The sequence below is a fragment of the Stegodyphus dumicola genome, chromosome 11 (assembly GCF_044657685.1).
Source record: "Stegodyphus dumicola isolate Sdum_Otavi_A_Nest chromosome 11, ASM4465768v1".
Taxonomy (NCBI): domain Eukaryota; kingdom Metazoa; phylum Arthropoda; class Arachnida; order Araneae; family Eresidae; genus Stegodyphus; species Stegodyphus dumicola.
The window spans coordinates 106,878,502-106,903,362 of record NC_140778.1 but is presented as its reverse complement, the minus strand read 5'-3'; the positions used below and the strand labels follow the sequence as shown (position 1 = coordinate 106,903,362).

Genomic DNA, 24,861 nt, shown 5'->3' with positions numbered 1-24,861 from the left:
TGCTCAAATATTAAAGTCATGTATTGAAAATTAACTCAGGCAAGCGACAATAGTCATGTATTGAAAATTATCTCAGTAAAGTTAAAATAAAGTCATATAGTAAGAACTAACTCATTGAAGCGAAAATAATGAAGTCATGTATCAAAATATATGATTTGGTATTGATATCATATAGTCAGTCAAAGCTGTCTGATTGTGAACGAGTGAGTTTTATCCATAATCTATGTCAATTTCATGTTACTTTACAGCCTAATTTAAAACTTCATATTTAAAACTCTCGTTAAGCGTTGCAGATTTCAAGTTTTGTTTCAGTCAGAAACCATTAATATTAAATAAATTAGCTTTCATTTTTCTACTTTTTATTACCATATGAAAGATTCGAGATGCTTGAAATCCGAAAGTTTCGAGAGCCATTTCAGATTCAGATTATCGAAAACTTTGGATTTCCCTTATTTCTGTTATAACAATCATGAACTGTAAGTAAAAGGTTATGAGTAGAAGTGGCGTACAAGACTTTTCGTATTTCATTTCGCTTCTGAATGAAGTAATGAAGCACTAATCCAGTGGAATAGTGAATTACGAAGAGTGCTATAATAACCATGTTTGGAAAGAATCTTGTATCTCATATCTAACAAAAGAAAGACTTGCTAGCTTCCACACCTACATTATCTTAAGGAAGGGACGATTTCACGTTTCGATACCTGAAAAACCGATAACCGATATTTTTTTCTCGACTGAAATGTATCGATAAGACTGATCAAAGGTCTTCTTTGGTATCCGACAGGTGTGCAGCGTCATCACGAGGTCCCTTTTTCCTAACCACAGATAATACACTTGAAGGGGCGTAAGGTAGCTTCTTCCATTTGTTGTTGGTACAGAGACCGCTGAAGACTGTTCTGCGTAATTATGGAAAAAAAGAGGATATCCGCTTTGCTGTTCGCGCTCTGTGGATTTGTGGTGCATACAGGGGTGCTTGGAACTACAGGACAGGATATTTCTCCTGATAATTCTTTGGTAGGATACGATGACATTCACTACGAGTATATCCCGGAATGGTTTAAAGCTGATGATGAAGACGGTATGTGTATTTCTGATTACGTTTTTCCTCTTCATAAATTAGAAAGAAACCAAGTGGAAAACTAATTTAAAAATTACTCCCCTTTTCACACGCCCTTTAACATGAAACAAAAATATGAAAAATTTCAGATTTTACGTTTACGCATAAGGATTAGTTAATGTTTTTCACTCTCTCCCTGAGCTGTTTTGCAGTCTACTAATCTGTTTTGCACTCATCTTTCCAATACTTTTCCCCCGTCTTTTTATCTTTAAGCATCGTTTGTTTCGCACTTACACCATATACAATTCAAAAGCAAAATAAAAAAAAATAAAAGCAGACTAGCAGTATATGTCTAGAATTCCCAATCAAATGTTAATTGTTGGCATACATTTTTCTTTTCCCATTTCATCATATCAATATTCAGTTTTCTTAGTAATATCTTAACTAATCATCTTACTAAGAAATTAACAATAGAAAGGTATTATTAACTCTTTATTTGTTAACTTTGTTTATCAAATATCTTGCTCTTTGTACTTATGCCACATAAAATTAATTTCATCAGCAAAATTACAAGGTATTTTAAAACAGCGAATTTTTAGAATTTCCGAAAGGCGCTGGAGATAAAAATGTTTTATTCCATCCATTGTTGCCACTGTTCATTTTAAAATTTTTGAGTTTGCCTATCAAAAATTCGTTAAAATTTTACGAAGTATGAAACAAACAATAAAACAATATTTAACGTCATTCTATGAAAATATTAAATATTTTTAGGTACATCATGAATTAAATGCCTTTTATTATTTAAATCAATCCGATTCGAAAGTAGGAAAAGAATATTCTTAACAAATGCATCTATTGCTTTGAAATAGCCTAGTTTGTTGATCCACAACAGCAGATTCAATTTAAAAGATAACTATCTTACATTTTGCTGAATTTAAATTTTTTAGCGAATTTAGGAACGTGAATAACAACAAAAACAACACTTTAATGCTTGTACCACGAAGAAACATAAGGTTTTGTTAGGAAATTTCAAGAAAGTCTAACAAGTTCACAAAGAAAGGAAAGTTATTTTAGAAATTCTTTTAATTAATTATATTAATTAGTGGCTAAAGTAAATCTGTAGAATATTTTAAACTTACGCATTAGCGGAAATGGAATTTTGGAATAAGTTAATAATGCAGTGAAATATTCTAAATAAATCTGAGGAAGCTATCAAATTTTCTTCTAATAATAAAGTCATTATTTTTCTCCTTCTCCTTCTGCAATAAAAAGAAATTTAAAGCATTTAAATGTATTTCTTTTAAAAGAAAAGAAAGGTGAATTGTAGTTAACTAAGGAAATTAGCAGTTATTTGCTTCATTATTATATATTTCATATTTAACATGTATTTTTCTGGATTATCTATACGAATTCAGCAGTTAATTTTGACTCATTCTTCATTAAAGTGCGGAATCAACTGTATTCACCATTATCCATGAATTATCATTTTTCTTGAAGGTGCGGAATCAACTGAATTTTATCTTACTAATTTACAGTTCAAGATTTGCAGTCTTCCCTTGCAAGTCTTACTAATGCGTAAGTCTTATGGGAAACTGCGACATGTAATTGTAGACAAAATTGAATTGAAGTAAACTTCATATAACTAAACTTTTTACCACACTACTCAGTTTATATAAACTCAAGAAAATCATTGGCCTTTTTAGAACAAAAATTTAAAATAGGAGAAAAACAAATACAGTACCTACCGCTTAAAATCGCTTCTTTTCCACACATATTTGAGTTTATGAAGCCACTGAGTTGAATGAATGGAGATTTGTATATTGCAAATCATGATATCAGTCTTTAAATTTTATGCAATTTATTAAAGTGAGGAATCTTTCAAGCAAAATAATAATTAATTCAATAATTAATGTTAAATAATAATTAAAATTTAATTCTAAAATTAAACTATTTACACAGTTTTGAAATTCAGCTTTCAATTTGTAAGAATTATGTTAATTTTATTAACAGTTAAATTTTAAGTTTAAGTTCCTTTCCTGTCAAATTCTTAACTTCAACTTACTACTACCGGCCAGAACGTAGTTTTGGAATCTTGCTGCATATTTAATGAGGAGGAGCGGTATTTAAACCACGAAGTTAGTTACTGAGTCAGAGAGAATCAAAGTTTCTGATTTACGCGCGTCTGCCTTTTTGGCCACTTTCTCTCTCAAAGCTGTTATTACCCTCGGCCGTACTCAGGTCCTTGCTAAGCTTCGTAGTCAAATAAGTTAAGGGGCCAACTCAATTTAAACCTTGATAGCTTCGACTATACTTCTTTAGTTAATCTTAGTTTTAGTTTAATTCTTAGTCTTTTGAGTTCAAGTCCAAATGCGGGATTTGCTTGTACACTCCCAGGCGGAGTTCTGTTAAATCTTATTGAAATAATAAAGGGTTAGTTACCCTTCTATCTTGTTGTTTCTTGTCGCCGAACTCAAGCGATTATTCGCTTATCAGTTCTTAGATTCTTCACTTCCCACATTAACTTAGAATTACGAAGTGAGGAACTCTACAAATTTTTTATAAAAATATTTTTATAATTAAGTTCTTGACGCAGTTTTACCTCTTAAGACAACCATTTTTTATGCGTTTGTTTCATATTGTTCAACAACAGGTTTTCAGTCGTAACTTTTTATTTTGTAAAACTGCCGATTTTTCTCCCATTTCCGTTATCAGCACCTTTCGGTTTAAGAATGTTTCTCAAAATTTACAGAGGTTTTCTACATTCGATTGATGTTGGAATATCACTACATTTTTTTTGTATCACTTTCGCTGTCAGTCTATTTCAATTCATTTACTACTTTCAGTTTTTACATGCACAGCCTCGGTATTATTGCGAAATGATACATATTATAAAAATTATTCTTCCTAACTTCCATCATTTATATCTCAAACATTAGCAAGTCCTCTAAGACTTCTACATAAAAGACACATTTTCGAAAACAGTTTTAATAGATTTTAAAAGATTAACTCTTACACTGATCATAATATGCGTGGCATCTATCAGAGATATCGATTTACTTTAAAATGCATTTTAAGAAAATTCAATTCTGTTCATCTTTTCCGTAATTCTATTCGGAAAACTTTATAATGCCCTAGTCTAAATGCTGAATGTTAGAAACTGTATTTACAATAAAAGACACTAATGTTTTACAGAAAGATCAAAGAAAGGTCTATGTGCTGTGCAATTATCTAATTAGTAAAATTATTTTTCTATTTCAAAGAAAATACTAATTGTCACCAATAAGTTCTCGTTACTGTCATAAGTTAGAGAGAATTTCTTAATTCTTAATCTTCTTAATTGTTGCATGTTAGTAACACAGGAACTTATTCTTTCTTAACTGGAGGAATAGCGAATTATGTGAATAATGTAAGGTATCTGTGGGTTATCAATAACCATTTGTCCTTATGTATGGGCTTGCCATATTAAGCGCGTGAGAGGAAACGTCTGTGCTATTGCCAACCAACATTGTTTACTTCTCAAAAACTATTCTAGACTATCTCTCAACAACAAAAAAAAAAAGGGTCTGCCTATCCGTTGTAAGCCGATTTCTATGTAAACCACTTCCAGTTTGGGCCACAGTCTCAAATCCGCACTTCCTAAAACTTCAGGTATCACATAATGAAATTCTGTGAAAAATTGTAATTGCTGATTACCTGACTAGAAACAAACTGATTCATGGATCATGATGACTTCAAATCCGACTCTATAGTGAACCACATTCAAAATATAACGATCTTTTCTTCCACCATGGACCATAGCTGTGAGGCTGCATATGCTTCAGAATCCTTTTACTTAAAAACTAATCCAGAAAATAATTTGGTCAGGCTATTTGCTATCCACAGCATAGAGACTGAGGTTTTGCAACCGAACTTGAACTGCTGACTTTTACTTGTTTTCTTGCGTGGCAAGGCTTTTGTCATTCACGACTTTCCGTCTAATTCGTATAGTCGCAGTACAGGACACAATGTTCTCTTCCTTCCTTTAACTCACTTTCTTGACAGTTCTTAGAACTCCAACTACTAGCAAGTCAAAATTAATGATTACAAAATCAATAAATACATTTACTAAGAGTATAAAATACTAAAGTAAGGTTAAATTATTACTTTCATAGAGCAGAGAAATAAAATAAAAACATCGCTATAAACTCATTGCGCCAACGATTAATTGGATTAAAGTATTACTTAAATTGAATATAGAATTTAAAACATAATACCAATGTTTAAAAGAATTAAAATATTACTTAAATTATAATACTTTAAAATACGTTTTATAGGATATAAATATTTAACATTCAAATATATGTGGCAATAAATATCTCAGCAATTTTTGAAAACAGTGTATTAACTTAATAAAAAATGAAGTATACAGTTATAAAGATAAAAGAAAAATATATACTTACATTTTTTTTAGTGTTTTACCTGTCGTATTTTCATAAGTACCTCAAACAAAATCGGAATTATAATTTAGATATCAATGAACAAAATTTGTCGGTAGAAAAGGAGGAATGCCTATACATTTTTTACACTTACAGCGGTTATTTCTTCCAACCGTGACCACAATACCATATACGGCCGTCCACAGAATCGGCTCTTTTAACGATCTTCATCTGTGATCCACATCTCTCGCACTTCATTGAAGAAGCAATTAGCGAGGTTTCCTCCAAAAATTTTTAATAACTTTCCTTTGACCCTTGTAACAATTTATAAATAAATCTTTGATTAGGAAAGCCAGTTTGGCCAAAATAAGGCCAACAACAATATTCATCTTCGAAACTGACATATCCATTCGCTTTGAAATCGGAGGAATTCGAAGAGACGATGATAAAGATTTAAAATGGCACGGTAATGCACAAATATTCAATCAGGGAGCTGATTACATCACTCCTAGAATTCAAATTATTTAAGTAATCATTCATAATAAAATCATTTAAAATTAAAAAATCAAATTCTATTTTAATATTTAACATACATATTTAATGATTAAAACAGATTAAATTTATAGATATTAAAATCAATTACTTTAAAAGTAAGGTGACGTCATTGATTACATCATCCACAACATAAAATTATATAAAATATCATAATTAATAACACTTTATTTCAAATAAAAATGCAAAATTAAATTGATTTTCAATATTAAGAAGCCATAAATAATATTTAAAACACGTAATTTATGCATAATAAAACGCATTATATTTTAAATAAAATGCCAACGAAGTATTGGTTACCATAAATAACTTGTCCAGCAATGGGTTTAGCATAAGTCGTATCGCTCGCCAGAAAAAAAATCGTCAAAATCCGTGCAACCGTCTACCAAAGTAGCACCGTGTTATCTTCTTGTTAATTATGTCGGAGTATTTTGTCCATTAAATTACTAAATTACACTACCGTTGTTATCAACAACATTGCTCCTATAATTCGTAAATACAGCTACATCTCACATAACTAAAAAAGTCACGGAACATTCATGTTCCTCGCCTTGAACTTAAAAAACTTCGTAGGCAAAATTTCTTAACACTCAAACATATTAAATACTCTTTAACAGGAAAATGCCTACAAAACGGTGCGGCTAAGAAAATTATTTCATGCCGAAAGAATAAACATAAAAAATAATATTGTTGCCATTGACACAAATTCAACAGTAAAGCAAAATATGCAGCCAGTAACAAAATTGTCGCATAATTATAATGATAACATAGCATTAGATATTGTGAAAATAAATAAGGCCAGATAAAAAAAGAAATTCAAATATTAAATACATATCCAAAGCTATTTGGAGGATTACATTGTGTACAATGGTGGTTTTTTTCTACATAAATTTAATCGGTTTATTATTTCGAATTATTAAATTGCTGTTTTTATTTCTATGGACGGATTCTTCTTCATCAATGGCCAGACAGCCCAGGATGGGCCCTTGCCTTCCTCAGAATAGAACTCCAAGCTCTTCTATCCCTGGCCATGGACATCCAATTGGTTATTTTTAAAATTCTTAAGTCTGTTTCCAAACAGTCGCAACCACATAAGTTTAGGTCTCACTCTTTTTCGGGTGCCGAATGGTCTTGCGGAGAAGATCTGTTTAGTAACTCGACTCTGGACGGATTACTTAGAATTTATAATCGACAGTTATTTAGAGAATTATCTTTAAATTTGTCATCTGATTCCGATTTTAGAACATAATTTTAGTACTTTATTTCACCTTTTGATATTATGTACAGAGATAAAGTTGCAAAATTATATTTAACATATATTTCTTGGTTCTAGTACATCGTTTTCTTTAAAATGAATTAGCCTTTCAGAAAAACGTGTGACTATGTTAATTATTGCTTAAAATGTTGAACAAAAATTAAATATTGTGACGGCGGTAACAAAAAAAAAAAAAAAAAAAAAGGTTTTATTTTGAAAACGTGAACAGAATCTGAAATTTTTATTATAATTGTGCTTAAAACGAAACGTTTATTTATATTATATAAAATTATTAATGTATCTAATGAAGATGCATGTTATAATAAAATACACTTTCAATCCTGTTACAGTAAACCGTGAACTAAGAATAATTAGTTAAATACTTCTTAGGTTACAGCTTGCAGTGCACACATGTTGGTAAAAATAAACGCAAAGCTACAAAATATGCTAGAAATGCATTTATTAAAGTTTAAACATTCTATTATGGAATAATGAATAAGATCAAGAAAGCTAGATTTTTCAGTGTTTCTAAGTATTTCTAGTTCTAGTTCCCATCTTTGAACTTTTAAAATTCCCAATATAAAAAATTGATTTTCAAAATCCTATATTGAAAATTTTTTGTTAAAATAGAAAACCACTTGCATCCGCTTTATTGGCTTGAGAAATATTTAATTTATCACTTTTTTGACCATTTGTTGGATATCTTGGTGTGGCCAATGTGCAGAATCTTTGATATGATATCGCCATTCAAGATCACTAACTTAATGTTTTTAATATATTTCCTATTTTCACCGTTTTCGTTTATGTATGGAATGCTGTGTAAGTACGTTTTTCAAAATGGAGCAGAGCTGCTTGCTACGATATTTAGGAAAGTGAAATAAACGATTCGTCTACTGCAAAGAATCTCCCCGGCAATGTTTTATACGAGATATTCATCTGTTACTGAAAACGTATGGGTATTCGTTTATAAAACTTCTTGGTTCCTATCAACCTCTTTTGAATGAGGAAAATCACTCACATTAATTTGATCAAAATGTGGATCTTCACTCGGAATGCAGAATTGGTTGAAATGTTGATATGTTATGAACCGCACGAAGAAATTTAACGACAGATTAAAGAATGCACCAGAAGACGTGGGTACGGGATCGTAATGGAATGAATGCACAAGTCGTTAAAAAGTTAATAAAATTGACTCTTATCCTAAGAAATAAAAGAAGATGCTGAAATTTCCTCAGAGATATTCGTACAATATCAAAATATCTTACAGTAATTATATTTTTAACTAATTTAGTTTAATAGAACTCAATTCAAAACAGAGAAAGCTAATCCGAACTCACACCGAATTTGTTACAATAAACCACAGGTTCTCTCTGTTGTTAGATGCATTACTCTCACTCTAACTTGACCTCATGGGATACTTCCGCTAGTTTGAAATAAATGTCTCTATATCTGTAATAAGGTTTCACATTTGTGCTGCGCAGTTTTATTTAAATGTACGGTGTTTGTTTAATCAAATATTAAGTAATTTTCTACTGTAAAAAATATTTTTTATTCAATTCTTTCATAATGTTTTGAATACATATTTATTTCAGGATGTGACTGCGGACCAGGAGGAACATGTGGCCTTGGTCAAAATGGGAATGGATGTATATGTAATGAAAATTTTAAAGTAAATAGTCAATCTGGGAAATGCGAGGGTGAGCTTGATATAAAATTTATTTCATGGAACTAATATTCCTCTCTGAAATTTTAAATCTTTCTTGTATAGGTCATTATTATTGTCATATATATATATTGGATATCTAGTAATTCATCAAAGTAAAGCAATTACCTATGTTACGTGCATATTTTTAGCATAGAAGTTCTGAGTGTGTATGCTAAAAAATTTATGCTTAGCATAGGTTGTTGCTTCACGTTTGTAATTTATTTAAGTTGTGTTTCACTTCTGTCTTGATATCTACGAAGTGTTTTAGCCTTTTAAGATATTTTATAACATTATAAGTAAAATATTTTCTAACATTATAAGTAGTATCGTCTAAGCGGTGAAATTTCTGCACACTATTAATTGGATCCGGGGTCCAAGTCCAAGGACGGGCTGATTGCATGACTGTCTTCGTGTTTTTACGAATGTTTAAGTTGTATACGTCCGAGGTCCTATAGAAAGTACTCCGCGGATGTATTCCTCTTATTAGGCAAATAGACATTCAGTACTTTAGAGTATTCAAGTGAAAACATGAGGTCATATGCTTCTTTTTACATCTAAGATTGGCAACGCGCTTACCAGCAAGATCAAGTGACCACTTCGCCGAAGAAATGCTAGACGTGAACGATGTGAAGTTTAAAAGATGAAAACAACTCTGAATTCTTCTTATGATCTGGCTCCCCTTAATATGATGCTATTCCGTTTTTATGGCGCCACTAACAGACTTTTCTTCTCGGTTATTTTCATCTTCTTTCTTTTTTATGTGTTATCGATGCTACTTTGGTAGACGGTTGCACGGATTGTTGGAGATTTACACTGGCGCAATTGTTGGCGCCGTTTTTACAATCGTCAGCTATCTTGAAAAACGCTCTTTTTACGTATTTTACGCATAGAAAAGTATTTGAAACTTTAAAAAAATTAATATCGTTAAAAGTAATGGATTCATTTTTTGTTGAAAATGTTGTTTTTTTAAAATGGCTGGCAAATGTAAATAAATACATTTACTAATAGTATAAAATTTAAAAGTAAGGTTAAATTATTACTTTCATAGAGCAAAAAATTAAATAAAAACATCGCTATAAAATCATTGCGCCCACGATTAATTGGATTAAAATATTACTTAAATTGAATATGGAATTTAAAACATGATACCAATGTTTAAAAGAATTAAAATATTACTTAAATTATAATACTTTAAAATAAGTTGTATAGAATATAATCATTTAACATTAAAACATATGTGGCAATAAATATCTCAGCAATTTTTGAAAACAGTGTATTAACTTTTTAATAAAAATTGGAGTATACAGTTATAAAGATAAAAGAAAAATATGTACTTACAATTTTTTTTAGTGTTTTACCTGTCAATTATTCATAAGTACCTCAAACAAAATCGGAATTATAATTTAGATATCAATGAACAAAATTTGTCGGTAGAAAAGGAGGAATGCCTATACATTTTTTACACTTATAGCGGTTATTTCTGCCAATCCTGACCACAATACCATATACGGCCGTCCTCAGAATCGGCTCTTTTAAAGATCTTCATCTGTGATCCACATCTCTCGCACTTCATTGAAGAAGCAATTAGCGAGGTTTCCTCCAAAAATTTTTAATAACTTTCCTTTGACCCTTGTAACAATTTATAAATAAATCTTTGATTAGGAAAGCCAGATTGGCCAAAATAAGGTCTCAAAGGACAACGTGTTTTATTCCGATACTAATAATTCTTGGTAAATACTAATAACAACATTTATCTTCGAAACGGACATATCCATTCGCTTTGAAATCTGAGAAATTCGAAGAGACGATGATAAAGATTTTTAAAATGGCACGGCAATGCATAAATATTCAATCAGGGAGCTGATTACATCACTCGTAGAATTAAAATTATTTATAAAATCATTCATAATAAAATTGCCAAACAATTGCCAAAATCCGTGCAACCGTCTATTAAGGTAGCACGAAATCTTTGATTAGGAAAACCAGATTGGCCAAAATAAGGTCTCAAAGGACAATTTTTTTGGAACATCTTCAGTATAGCCCACCTTTAAAGTTTGGCGAAATTGTTTTGGCGCCAAAGCACATGAAATAAGTTGTTTTGAAAAATGTTTGCACTCCAGATTTTCGCCGAAACTCCGTGTTTCAAAAATGGCGGCCATCTTGATTTCACCAGAAATCGTGGATAATAGAAATAAATTTACGACTATTATACACAATTTTAAAAGAAAGAAATATTAAGGAATTATTAATGAAAATGATTAAGGTCAAAAGGATGTAATTTTAAAAACAATACCGGAAAATCTCACCTTTGCTTCGCTTTCCCAAATGTAAGATAATTTGCATGGTATCTTACATTTATCACAACAAGTTTTATCCTTCAATAATCCACAATCCATGAAAAATCCTCGAAAATGTTCATAATCTCTTGTTAATTCATACATAAACTATCTCTTTGGAATGCCTGGCTTTCCCAAACGTTTACGCTTCTTTGAGAACTCCCACCTTAAATTTTCCTTTAGAATCTCTCGATACTTATTTACAACATCACTAACAGCAGGTTCAGAGCAAAATGCAATAATCTGATCTCCAAAACAATATTCTCCAAATTATCTGAGCTTAAAAAATTCGCCGAAAATAGTGTTACGAATTTTGTGTAGATAGTTAATTTTGTACAGTTCTAATTTAAAAATGTTGTATTTCCCCGTGCAATGTAGCGCGAGATAAATTTTAAGAGAAGCTATGCCGGAAAAGTAAGAAAACATTGGCACGTACGTTTAACTATGAGTAAATGGATATCTCGGTAATTTGTATTGAAATTGAATAAATGTAACTGACTACTATATTACCTGTAACCGTAATTCCATCCTCTTCACATTGCTCCTTGTTTGCATTGAGTTTTGCGAATAGTATGGGTTACCACATCATATCATTTATCGCCGCTCTTGGAGATAATTTTTGGTTAAAATTCTGAGTGTGCTACACTGAAGCTGTGCCTTTTTTTAATTCCGATACTAATAATTCTTGGTAATTACCAATAACAACATTCATCTTCGAAACGGACATATCCATTCGATTTGAAATCTGAGGAATTCGAAGAGACGAATAATAAAATTTTAAAATGGCGCGGTAATGCACAAATATTCAGTAACCAATCAGGCAGCTCATTACATCACGCGTAGTACTAATATTATTTAAATAATCATTCATAATAAAATCATTTAAAAATGCAAAATTAAATTATATTTTGATATTTAACAGCCATATATAATGTTTAAAACGTTAGATTAAATTTATAGATATTGAAATCAATTACTTTAAAAGTAAGGTGACGTCATTGATCACATCATCCACAACATAAAATTATATAAAATATCATAAATAATAAAACTTTTATTTCAAATAAAAATGCAAAATTAAATAAATTTTCAATATTTATAAGCCATAAATAATATTTAAAACACGTAATTTATGCATAATAAAACGCATTATTTTTTAAATAAAATGACAACAATGTATCGGTTACCATAAATAATTTGTCTAGCAGTGGGTTAACGTCGTATCGCTCGCCAGGAAAGTCGTATCGTATGTAAGTCGTATCGTTCGCCAGGAAAAAAATCGTCAAAATCCGTGCAACCGTCGACCAAAGTAGCAGCGTGTTATCTTCTTGTTAATTATGTCCGCGTATTTTGTCCATTAAATTAATAAATTTCACTACCGTTGTTATCAACAACATTGCTCCTATAATTCGTACATACAGCTACATCTCACATAAATAAATAAGTCACGGAACATTCATGTTCCTCGCCTTGAACTTAAAGGAATAAACTTCGTAGGCAAAATTTATTAACACTCAAACATATTAAATACTCTTTAACAGGAAAATGCCTACAAAACGGTGCGGCTAAGAAAATTATTTCATGCCGAAAGAATAAACATAAAAAATAATATTCTTGCCATTGACACAAATTCAATAGCAAGGCAAAAAATCCAGCCAGTAAAAAAATTGTCGCATAATTATAATGATAATATAGCATTAGATATTGTGAAAATAAATAATGCCAGAAAAAAAGAAATTCAAATATTAAATACATATCCAAACCTATTTGGAGGATTACATTGTGTACAATGGTGGTTTTTTTCTACATAAATTTAATCGGTTTATTATTTCGAATTATTAAATTGCTGTTTTTATTTCTATGGACGGATTCCTCTTCTTCATCAATGGCCAGACAGCCCAGGATGGGCCCTTGCCTTCCTCAGAATAGAATTCAGGGCTCTTCTATTCCTTGCCATGGTCATCCAATTGGTTATTTTTAAAATTCTTAAGTCTGTTTCCAAACAGTCGCAACCACCTAAGTTTAGGTCTTCCTCTTTTTCGGGTGCCGAATGGTCTGGCGGAGAAGATCTGTTTAGTAACTCGACTCTGGACGGATTACTTAGAATTTATAATCGACAGGTGTTTAGGGAAATATCTTCAAATTTGTCATCTGATTCCGATTTTAGAACATAATTTTAGTACTTTATTTCACCTTTTGATATTATGTATAGAGATAAAGTCGCAAAATTATATTTAACATATATTTCTTGGTTCTAGTACATCGTTTTCTTTAAAATGAATTAGCCTTTCAGAAAAACATGTGACTATGTTAATTTATCAGGTTCAATGTTCCGTCTTACCTTCTTCGGGAACATGCAAGGACCTGACTCGGAACAGAGAGCTTACTAAAGCTATGTTCAATAACTGTGGGAAGTAGACAGGATACACAAGAAGGGTATACAAAACCCTTTATTTTTCTCTATTTACAATAATTTCCGTACTTCGGAATACAAAGACCCAGTACTTGTGGTCTAAACGTAAGAATATAAAAATAGAACTAAACTCTAACTTAACTTTGAAATAATAAACGTGGAAGATTGGCCTTATATTAACAGGAAGACGTATGTAGTACAGAGAACTGCTAACACTACAATACGTTTAAAGTTATCAAGAGGATTAAACCTCTGGCCTGGAAGGCAACCAGCAACTGAGTAAAACTTCTAAGGTAAGCGGCCTGCTTCGACTAACTGCTTCCTCTCTCTCGCTTGGCAAAAAGCCACAACTTAAGTACTTGGCGTTCGCCAGACAAATTTTGCATAACACGTTAACGCTTATAATTCTGGCCGGAAGTAGAAAATAAGAAGTGATAGTAAAGATTTAAAATAAAATAAACGTTAGTAAAACTTAAGATCCTTACAAATTATTGCATAAAATGTTGAACAAAAATTAAACATTGTGACGGCGGTAACAAAAAAAAGTTTTATTTTGAAAACGTGAACAGGATCTGAAATTATTATTACGTAAAATTGTGCTTAAAACAGAACGTTTACTTATGTGATATAAAATTATTACTGTATCTAATAAAGATGCATATTGCAAGAAAATACACTTTCAATCCTATTACAGCAAACCTTGAACTAAGAATAATTAGTTAAATAATTCTTAGGGTACAGCTTGCAGTGCACACATGCTGGTAAAAATAAACGCAAAACTACAAAATATGCTAGAAATGCATTTATTAAAGTTCAGACATTCCATTATGGAATAATGACTAAAATCAAGGAAATTAGATTTTTCAATGTTTCTAAGTATTTCTAGTTCTAGTTCCCATCTTTGAACTTTTAAAATTCCCAGTATAAGAAATTGATTTTCAAAAACCAATATTGAAAATTTTTGGTAGAATAGAAAACCACTTGAATACGTTTTGTTGGCTTGAGAAATACTTAAAATATCACTTTTTTTGACCATTTGTTGGATTTCTTGGTATGGCGAATGTGCAGAATCTTTGACATGATATCGGCACTCAAGACCACTAACTTAATATTTTTAATACACTGGTGTGCAAAACTTAACCAACAGCAGGGTTTTTTGCCGTAACTCCACGAGAAATCAACTGAGAGACATGAAACGCAGAAATGAAGGAGAGTATTATGTACGTAAAGGATGACGAAAGCATCGGAGCTGAAAAAGGAATACAATGCATACGGTATGGAATCAAACAAACACAAGCTTTATTGAACGCATAGTATCGCGACTCATGATTGTTTACCCAAGAGGAAGAACAACAAGCAGATGTTCCTTAATATGGGATATGCCCTCCCCTCACTGCAATGGTTGCTTCGCACCGTCTCCGCATACTCAGAACCAGCTGGTGCAACATTTCTTGCGGTAGGAGTGCCCATTCAATCAGCATCTGTTTGAGATGTTGGGTGTACTCCGGAGAATGTAAGCGTGCTGCAATGCGTCTCCCCAAAGCATTCCACACATGTTGGATGGGATTTAAATCTGGGGAGTACGCTGGCCAATCCATTCGCTTGATATCTTCACTTTCCAGTAGCTCCTCAACAGCAAGAGTCCGATGTGGCCGGCCGTGCATTGTCATCCATAAAATTAAGTCTGGGCCAGTGGCATCTCGGAACAGACGCACAAGGGGAAGGAGTACCTCTTCACAATAGCGATCCCCGGTTACAGATCCTCTGTCGATAACGTGTAGCTCAGTTCGCCCGTTCAGCATAATGCCTCCCCAGACAAGACCTCCAGGACCACCGTTACGGTGTCTTTCCTTGATGTTACTGGGATAAGACCGGGTTCCGACTTTGAGAATCGCTTCTGGTACTGAACCGACTCTCATCCGTAAAGAGGACACGACTCCATTGATCAGTTGTCCAGGTTTTGTGCTCTCTGCACCACCGTAAACGGTGACGTCGGTGGCCAACTTTCAACGGTAGGCAGCGTTCAGGACGGCGGGCGAATATGCCCCCTTTGTGAAGGCGTGTTGCAACAGTAAACCGCGACACTTGTCGCCCCGTTGCTGTACAGAGTTGCTGAGCAATGGGGTTGCTGACTGCTGTCGGCCTCTTTTCGCCTGCAGGACGATATATCGGTGATCCCCTGCAGTTGTTGTCCTCGGGCGGCCACCACCAAGCTTTCTAACGGTTGTACATGTGATTTGGAATGCTTTCCAAGCGTGCGAAACGACACTTTTTTGAATCCGAACTCTGCAGCTACACTGGTGACACTATCAGGTCTTGTGTTCCTCTTGACTTGCTTTGGAAACATGAACTGTCCTGACTCGGAACAGGGAGCTTACTCAAGCTATGTTCAATAAATTGTGAAGTAGACAATACACACAGGAAGGGTATACGGAAAACTTTATTTTTCTATCTTTACAGAGATTTCCGGAACTTCGGAATACAGAGACCAACCACTTGTGGTCTGAACGTAAGAATATAAAACTACTAACTAAAACTCTAACTAAAACTAACTTTGAATTAATATACAAGTGCCTAGCAATAAGATTGGCCGTTATTTAACAAAGTCCGTATATAGTACAGAGAGCTGCTAAAACTTTGATATGTTTGAAATTATCAAGAGGACTAAACCTGTGGCCTTAAAGGCAACCAGCAACCCAGTAAAACTACTATGGCAAGCGGCTTGCTTCCAATAACTCCTTCCTCTCTCTTGCTTGGCAAAAAACCACAACTTAAGTACTTGGTGTTAGCAAGACAAATTTGCATAAATAAGTTAAAGCTTTTAATTCTGGCCGGAAGTGGAAGGTTAGAAGTGATACTAAAGATTTAAAATAAAATAAACGTTTGTAAAACTTAGGATCCTTACATACTTCCCGCCAGAGTTAATTAGTTTGAAACTGAGGTCTAAAACGACCTTGTTGAAAACTTTTAGCTCTTAATCTAACGCAAGGCCAATCTTTTACAAACATTTCTCACTAGAAATTATCTAATCTAGAAATTAAAAAGTCGTTTTTACATTATCAACTTCATGGACAATTACTTTTCATCTGTACTGCATCTATAAACAGGAGTTTATTAGTTGAATCTGTTCCCTTCCAGAGATCTGGAAGGAAAACTAGTTTAATGAAATGTTACACAATCAAATGGCAAGTAACATGAATATTTGTATTTCTATTTTAAAATTCTTATTTCATTCATGATGTTATTTAATTATCTCCCCGTGCTCTCTGACATGTGTTGTAAAGAAAAACACCAAACACGTGCGTGTCTATGTAAAAGTGTTCAACACTACCACCTGCAATCAAAACACTAACGTGTTAAAATTCAACATAACAAGACCTCAGAACACACCTTATATTCATCTCTAAACCCTGAGGTACTATTCTGAAAAGTGGCTAACTCTGAAGTGTAGCGTCAGAGAGCCTAACTACATTCATTCAACCTTTAACACATATTCACAATAATTTGCTCTTTTTACAGTCACACCAATAAGTAAAAATTTTTGGCATTACTCTAATATTTTCACTTTTAACATATCACAGTATTTCTTAACTTTTAAGATAACAGTTCACATTGTATATAAGGACATATTAACATGCCGTTAATTTTACGCATTTTAAAACATACATTAGTAGTACATTGTTTGTTAACTTCTATTCTTTTCCAAGCAAGTGCCAATTCTTCTACATTGAAATACTACACTTCAAAAGTCTTTCAGACTAAAACATCTTTCTTGCCAAAATCTTTTAAATAAAATTTTATACAATAATTTTTACAATTTTCTTAAGGTACCTTTCTCAAAAATTATCAATGCTTTTATAATATTCAAGTATTTACACATTCCTATTATACAATAATTTTAGTTTTACTCGCGAGTAATTGAAAAACATAATACCAAAATAGGTAACAACTCATTTCTCGCCCTTTTGGCGATAAAGGCAGGCCTCACATGAGGTAAAACTTCTTGAATTCTGCCACTTGCAGTAAGAATGAAGAATTAACTTAAAAGTTTCAAAGTAACATAAAGTTTTACTTATCTTTGTGATATTCAGCCATCCTTTTTTCTGCCCAGTCCTGGAAAGTGGCGAAGACTACCGTCTGGTTTATCTTGCTTCTTGTGCGGGTTCGCCCTTCGGGTCCTTCCTCCGTGAGCTTTCTTTTTCTTCCAATTCGGTCACCCTTGAAGACCTTCTTTTTAGCATCTGCTTGTGGTCTCGGCCGTTTGATGGCAGCTTGTCTTGGCGGAACTGGGACAACTCTCTCTCGTTGTTGCTTGGATCTCGTTGCTGGCTGTTCAAACTTTTCTTGCTTCTTTGCAACTGCAGCTGGTTTTCCTTCATCAGTTCGTCGACATATGCTGCGTAGACTCCTATCAGATCGGTAAATCTTCAGTTTTGGAGACGTGTTATAGTTGCTGCCATTTCTCCTGGCTCTCTTTGCATTAGTCGAACTTCTCCCTTCTTCATTCTGGGGGTGTCTGCCCTCTCTTTTCTGGTCGGTGGAACGGCTTCTTTTTCTTGTTACCTTCAGTTTTCCAACGGGGAACTTTCTTTTCAATTGCTCCTGTCTACCCATGGCTTGCCCTTGTGATTGTCGTTGCTCCACCTCTGGAGATTGTGCCTGCCGTGCCGGATCCTGCAAAAGATCTTGAAATATTGGCATTTTATTACGATTATAAAATTGTTTTATCTGGTCAACGTTTGCGGTGCAGGTTTCACCATTCCTGGCTTTTAACACCACTACAGCCTGAGTTATATTTTCTATGACATATGGTCCTTCAAATCGTGGATAAAATTTGGCAGTTTTATCTTGTGGTCCTGAAGAAAGTGAATGCTTAATTTTTAACACTTCATCCCCTACTTTATAAGTTACTCCCGTCGTTTCAGATCATAGTATAACTTCTGTTTTCTTTGTGCTACTTCAGTGTTCTTTTTTGCTTCTTTAATTAATTTTTCTATATCGCCCATTTTAAATTCTGGGGCTATTTGTTGAACATAAAATAATTTATCTAACGTCGTTATAATCTTTCTGCCTAAAAATAACTCAGCAGGAGTTTTGCCCGTCGTATCATGTTTTGCGGTCCTAAGGGTGAAAGCTAATTCATTGATATAGTTATCCCAGCTTTTATGAAAATTTTTAACATAACTACGGATAATTTTCACTATATTTCTATTAACTCGTTCCGCTATATTTGATCGCGGCCAATACGGGATCATTTTTAAATGACGTATGCCCAGTTTTTGGCACATGTCTTCAAATATATTACTCACAAATTGAGGACCATTATCCGATATCACTTTTAAGGGCGCCCCGTATTTTAAAATATATTTATTTAAAATAGAATCAGTAACTAATTTCGCGGAGGCTCGTTTTAAGGAAACAATTTCGGTCCACTTACTAAAATGATCAACCATAACAAGGAGATACCGACTTTTATTTAACTGACTTTTCGGGAAAGGGCCCAATAAATCGATGCCAATTATTTCATTTGGAAATTCCGATTTAATGCTATTTAAAAACCCGGCCGGGCGGAAATTAATATAATTAACTGCTTGACATGTTGGGCAGGATTGGACATACGCCCTTGTTAACGTTTGCAGCTCAGGAAAATAAACTGCTTCGCGTACGCGTTGGATGGTTTTTCGAATACCAGCATGAGAAGTTAAAGGAGGGTGCAACTCCTGAAGTATATTTAATCTAAGACTAGCTGGGATAACAAGTCGAAATTCGTTGTTGGAATCGTAGTTTTTGTATAAAATAATAGACCATCTATTAGTTCGTAATGGGCCGCCCTATTTCTTATCGCCACAATATCTTGGTAGCTAAAATTTTCAGGATATTTTAAATAATCATAAATATTTTTAAATTCCGAATCCTTATCCAGTTCGGTTATTACAGTTTCTCGGGAATGTATCGTACATGCTGTGAGCATTGCTACCTTTACAGTATTACCTTTTTCATCTATTTTTATTCTGGATATGGCATCTGCTACGATATTTTCCTTTCCGGGTGTGTGCTTAATTACCAAATTATACTCTTGTAACTTGAGTGCCCATCTTATTAACCTTGGGGATAAGTTTTTTCCGGAGTACAATCTAGTTTCCGCCGCATGATCAGAATACACTGTTACTGGCGCCCTTACAAAATAGACTCGGAACTTTTGCACTGCTAACATAACTGCAAGTGCCTCTCACTCAGTCGCGGAATAATTTCTTTGTGTTTGATTTAAAATTCTACTAAAAATGCCACGGGCTGCTGATTTTGCAAAAGTACAGCTCCTACCGCATAATCCGAAGCATCCGCTGAAATTTCTAAATTTTCATCGTTCTCAGGAAATTTTCGACATTAACTTTTAGAACAGCCTCATTTAATAATGAAAACACCTCTCTTAAATCCTGTACATGTTGGTCCAGATTATCACTAGTAATAATGATGTCGTCTAAATAAAAATATGTGGTCTAATAAAAATATGTATAAATAAATATATAAATAAGATAAATGTGGTCTTTCCTAGAACAGGCACAATGTCCATACATCGCTGAAATGTTGCCGGTGCCCCTGAAAGGCCAAACGGCATACGCAAAAATGCATAAGTGCCAGACTTGGTTATAAAAGCAGTCTTAGGCACATCTGGTTTAACACCTATTTGAAAATAACCAGTCGTTAAGTCTAGCGTAGTCATGTATTTCGAAGAAGTTATGTTCCTTAAAATTTCTTCAATAATAGGTAACGGATATACCGGATATTTAGTCATGGAGTTTAATTTACGATAGTCAATTGCAAAACGCCACCTTTTCGGATGTGTTACTGGATAGTCATTATTTTTCTTACATAACACAACCGGGCTAGCATAACTACTTGAGATGGGCGTTATGATCTTTTTACGTAACATATCTCGAATGTGCCACTCTATAATTTTTTCTTTATTCTTATCGTACCGATACGGCTTGTGGCGAACTGGTAGTGAATCTCCTGTGTCGATACTATGGTTAGTAACTTGAGTAAATCCGGGAATATCACTAAATAACGAAGCAAATTCACTTAGCACTTGGCGAATTTTTTGTTGCTCTCCCGTAGGCAGGTGGTTGAGATTTAACGTGGGTGGTTCTCTTTTTTCTTCCAGAACTGGTTTCATGGTCAGCTTAAGGGATGCTTGGTTAAAATCCAGCGTTGCTTCTGCCTCTGAAAGAAAATCTATCCCTAAAATGACATGTGCTTGTAAATTTTTTACGATAAAAACATGATCTTTACTTGCTCGTCCTTAATGCGAATATATAATGGTATTTTACCTATGCATTTGCATCTTTCTCCCTGCGCAGCTAACACTGTCGTATTATCCAAATTATATATTCTGTATCTACGGAAGTACTTCCAAAAAAAAAACTTCTGTCACACAGGAACACTGCGCGCCTGTATCCAGGAGTGCAGTGGCTGGGATGTTGTTCACCAAAACTTCAATCTTTGGAAGAGTCAAATTTTTCACAATAACTGTATTTAACTTGAAGGAAGAGGGGTTTTCTTGGCCTTCAGATTTCCGCACCCTCCCGTCAGCAGAAATCCGTTTTAGTTTAAATTTTCTTTCTTCCTTTCCATGCCTTCCTTCTTTTCCGCTGGCCTTCAGACTTTTTTTCTGGCTTACTATTGAACTGTCGACGTTCACCGGTTGTTTTTGGATACTCAGGTTTCCTTGCCCACTGATTCGATTTGCTTCCGTAGCCGTGTTCTTGCCTTTGCTGTGGTCTTGGCGCACCAAATTGGCTTCGTTGCTCATTCTGGCGTCTTCTTTCAATGTCCGCCGTTCTTCTACTTTCAAACTGGATTGCTAGCTCAAATAACGTTTCCAGTGTTGTCAGATTCCTTAATTCAATAAAGTCTTGTACTTGGGGAAGTAACCTAGGCAAAATTACTTCGATTACCTCAGGATTCGGACGGTTTCCATACAAGAGTTTAAAGACGTGAATTTTTCTTAAAATAAAGGTGGAAAGATTTTCGATTCGTTGCTGGTATATGCTGAAGAGTTCCGCTTCTAATTTTGCACAATTTCTTACGACAGGGAAGATTTTACTAAGGCAGTCTTGAAATTTTCGTAAGTATAGGTGGGGCTTCCCGCTTGACCCAAGAGGTCTCTGCCTATACATTTGAACCAATTAAGCGCTTGGCCCTTCAAAGCACTGGTAGCTAAGGTGACTTTCTGGAACTCATGGACTGGATACAGCATGAAGTGGTCATCCAATTTTTCCAAAAAACTTGTTACCGGTGAGTTTCCATTAAATGTTGCTTCTGGTTTCATCGATGCGCGCATGGTCTGGACGTTCTACCCAAATCCTTCTAGGGCGGCAGCTGGCATTTCTGGATTCTGAGCCGCTTCTGCAGGCACCACAGGTTCTTCTTGAAACTCGGCCATGGTTATTCTTCTTCGTCGGGCGGAACTATCAGGACTTGTGTTCCTCTTGACTTGCTTTGGAAACATGAACTGTCCTGACTCGGAACAGGGAGCTTACTCAAGCTATGTTCAATAAATTGTGAAGTAGACAATACACACAGGAAGGGTATACGAAACCCTTTATTTTCTATCTTTACAAAGATTTCCGGAACTTCGGAATACAGAGACCAACCACGTGTGGTCTGAACGTAAGAATATAAAACTACTAACTAAAACTCTAACTAAAACTAACTTTGAATTAATATACAAGTGCCTAGCAATAAGATTGGCCGTTATTTAACAAAGTCCGTATGTAGTACAGAGAGCTGCGAAAACTACGATACGTTTGAAATTATCAAGAGGACTAAACATCTGGCCTTAAAGGCAACCAGCAACCGAGTAAAACTACTATGGCAAGCGGCTTGCTTCCAATAACTCCTTCCTCTCTCTTGCTTGTCAAAAAACCACAACTTAAGTACATGGCTTTAGCAAGACAAATTTGCATAAATAAGTTAAAGCTTTAAATTCTGGCCGGGAGTAGAAAATAAGAAGTGATAGTAAAGATTTAAAATAAAATAAACGTTAGTAAAACTTAGGATCCTTACAACACTACCCCCCTTTTCCAGCTTTCCGATCATTCTTCCACGTGTGAATTCGTCCAGGTGATTTCTTCTAGCCATATTTCACGAACTGACTGACTGGCATTTGCAACGAATGTGTATAATTGCGTCTCCGTCCTTCGTTTATTCTACTGTTGAGCTGCGCGCGCCGACATCACGCGTTTTGTGTACGCTCACGTCGCCTCTGACGTTTCGTTCCTGATATTTGCATACGCATAACGTTTCTACTCACTTAGGTATTCATTGTACTGATCTCCAAACCTTCTTTTCTGCAATTTCACGGCTGTCTGCTAAATTTTTACATTGTTGCTTAAGTTTTGCACACCAGTTTATATTTCCTATTTTCACCGTTTTCGTTTATGTATGAAATGCTCTGTGCGGCTGAGGACGTGGGTAGGGGATAGTAATGGAATGAATGAACAAGTCGTTAAAAAGTTAATAAAATTTACTCTTACACTAAGAAATAAAACAAGATGCTGAAGGTTAATCAGAGATATTCGTACAATATCAAAATATCTCACGATAGTTATATTTTTAACTACTAAAACGTTTAATAGAACTCAATTCAAAACAGAGAAAGCTAATCCGATCTCACACCGAATTTGCTACAGTAAACCACAGGTTCTCTCTGTTGTTAGATGCAATCCTCTCACTCTAACTTGACTGCATCGGATACTTCCGCTTGTTTGAAATAAATGTCTCTAGATCTGTAAAGGTTTCACATTTGTGCTGCGCAGTTTTATATAAATGTACGGTGTTTGCTTAATCAAATATTAAGTAATTTTCTACAGTAAAAAAATTTTTTTATTCAATTCTTTCATAATGTTTTGAATACATATTTTTTTCAGAATGTGATTGCGGGCAGCAAGGAAGGTGTGAATTTGGTCAAGATGGGAAAAAATGTACATGTAATGCAAATTTTAAAGTAAATAGTAAATCTGGGAAATGCGAGGGTGAGTTTGATATGATTTTTATTCTATGGAACTAATATTCCTCTCTGAAATTTTAAATCTTTCTTGTATAGGTCATTATTATTGTCATATATATATATTGGATATCTAGTAATTCATCAAAGTAAAGCAATTACCTATGTTACGTGCATATTTTTAGCATAGAAGTTCTGAGTGTGTATGCTAAAAAATTTATGCTTAGCATAGGTTGTTGCTTCACGTTTATGATTTATTTAAGTTGTGTTTCACTTCTGTCTTGATATCTACGAAGTGGTTTAGCGTTTTAAGATATTTTATAAAATTATAAGTAAAATATTTTCTAAAATTATAAGTAGTATCGTCTAAGCGATGAAATTTCTGCACACTATTAATTGGATCCGGGGTCCAAGTCCAAGGACGGGCTGATTGCATGGCTGTCTTCTTGCTTTTCTGAATGTTTAACGTGTATACATCCGAGTCCTATTAGAAAGTTATCCTATTAGTCCTATTAATATTTTATTTCATCTTTTCATATTATATACAGAGGAAAGTTATATACGAAGGCATGTCTTCTTTCGTGTAGTGCTGTAGGACGGAACACGTAAACAATGTACATTTATGGGTTTAAAGAGCCTACTTTTCTTTAAACGGAATTAGGTTTTCATAGATAAGATACTTCTGTTTTAATTACTGCACACAATATTAAACAAAAATCATACATTACTTTGCCTAACCGTAAAAAAAAAAAATTGAGGAGGTGACGGATTGTGAATTATTAAAATTCGGCTTAAACGTAACTTTTAGATTTGTGTTATAAAATTTTGTGTATCTAATGAAGATATATACTAGAATAAAATATACTTTCACTCCTGTTACAGCAAAATGGTGAACAAAAGCAGCAAAATGTGTAAGAGGTGCATGTTTCTAAGTTTACACATGAATTTTAGCTCTCATTTTACATATTCTGGGTGTCTACAATATTAAAACTGTTTCTTTTTTGTTTTGGTCTGTTAATTTCTTTTATACATCGTTTTAGATTTATTATAGTACTTGAATAGAGCATGTGGTAACGATTAGATAATTCTTCAAATGATATAAATTTATATGCATTCTGAGTT

The 24,861-nt window shown here is 33.8% G+C and overlaps 1 protein-coding gene across 1 annotated transcript; it reads left to right on the top strand.

Annotated features, from left to right (window-relative positions):
• Positions 1-804: 804 nt before the first annotated feature.
• Positions 805-23,817, top strand: LOC118180212 (uncharacterized). The gene is made up of 3 exons (XM_085826477.1): positions 805-1,078; positions 8,872-8,976; positions 23,663-23,817. The coding sequence occupies exons 1-3, from the start codon at positions 907-909 to the stop codon at positions 23,800-23,802; spliced, it is 417 nt and encodes a 138-aa protein (XP_085682603.1). The 5' UTR covers positions 805-906; the 3' UTR covers positions 23,803-23,817.
• The last annotated feature ends 1,044 nt before the right edge of the window (positions 23,818-24,861 follow it).

Excerpts from the sequence above, each read along its gene's own strand:
- LOC118180212 (XM_085826477.1), top strand. The coding sequence starts at position 907 with ATGGAAAAAAAGAGGATATCCGCTTTGCTGTTCGCGCTCTGTGGATTT. Across the intron at positions 1,079-8,871 it reads TAAAGCTGATGATGAAGACG|GATGTGACTGCGGACCAGGA; the intron begins GTATGTGTATTT and ends TATTTATTTCAG. Across the intron at positions 8,977-23,662 it reads TCAATCTGGGAAATGCGAGG|AATGTGATTGCGGGCAGCAA; the intron begins GTGAGCTTGATA and ends TATTTTTTTCAG.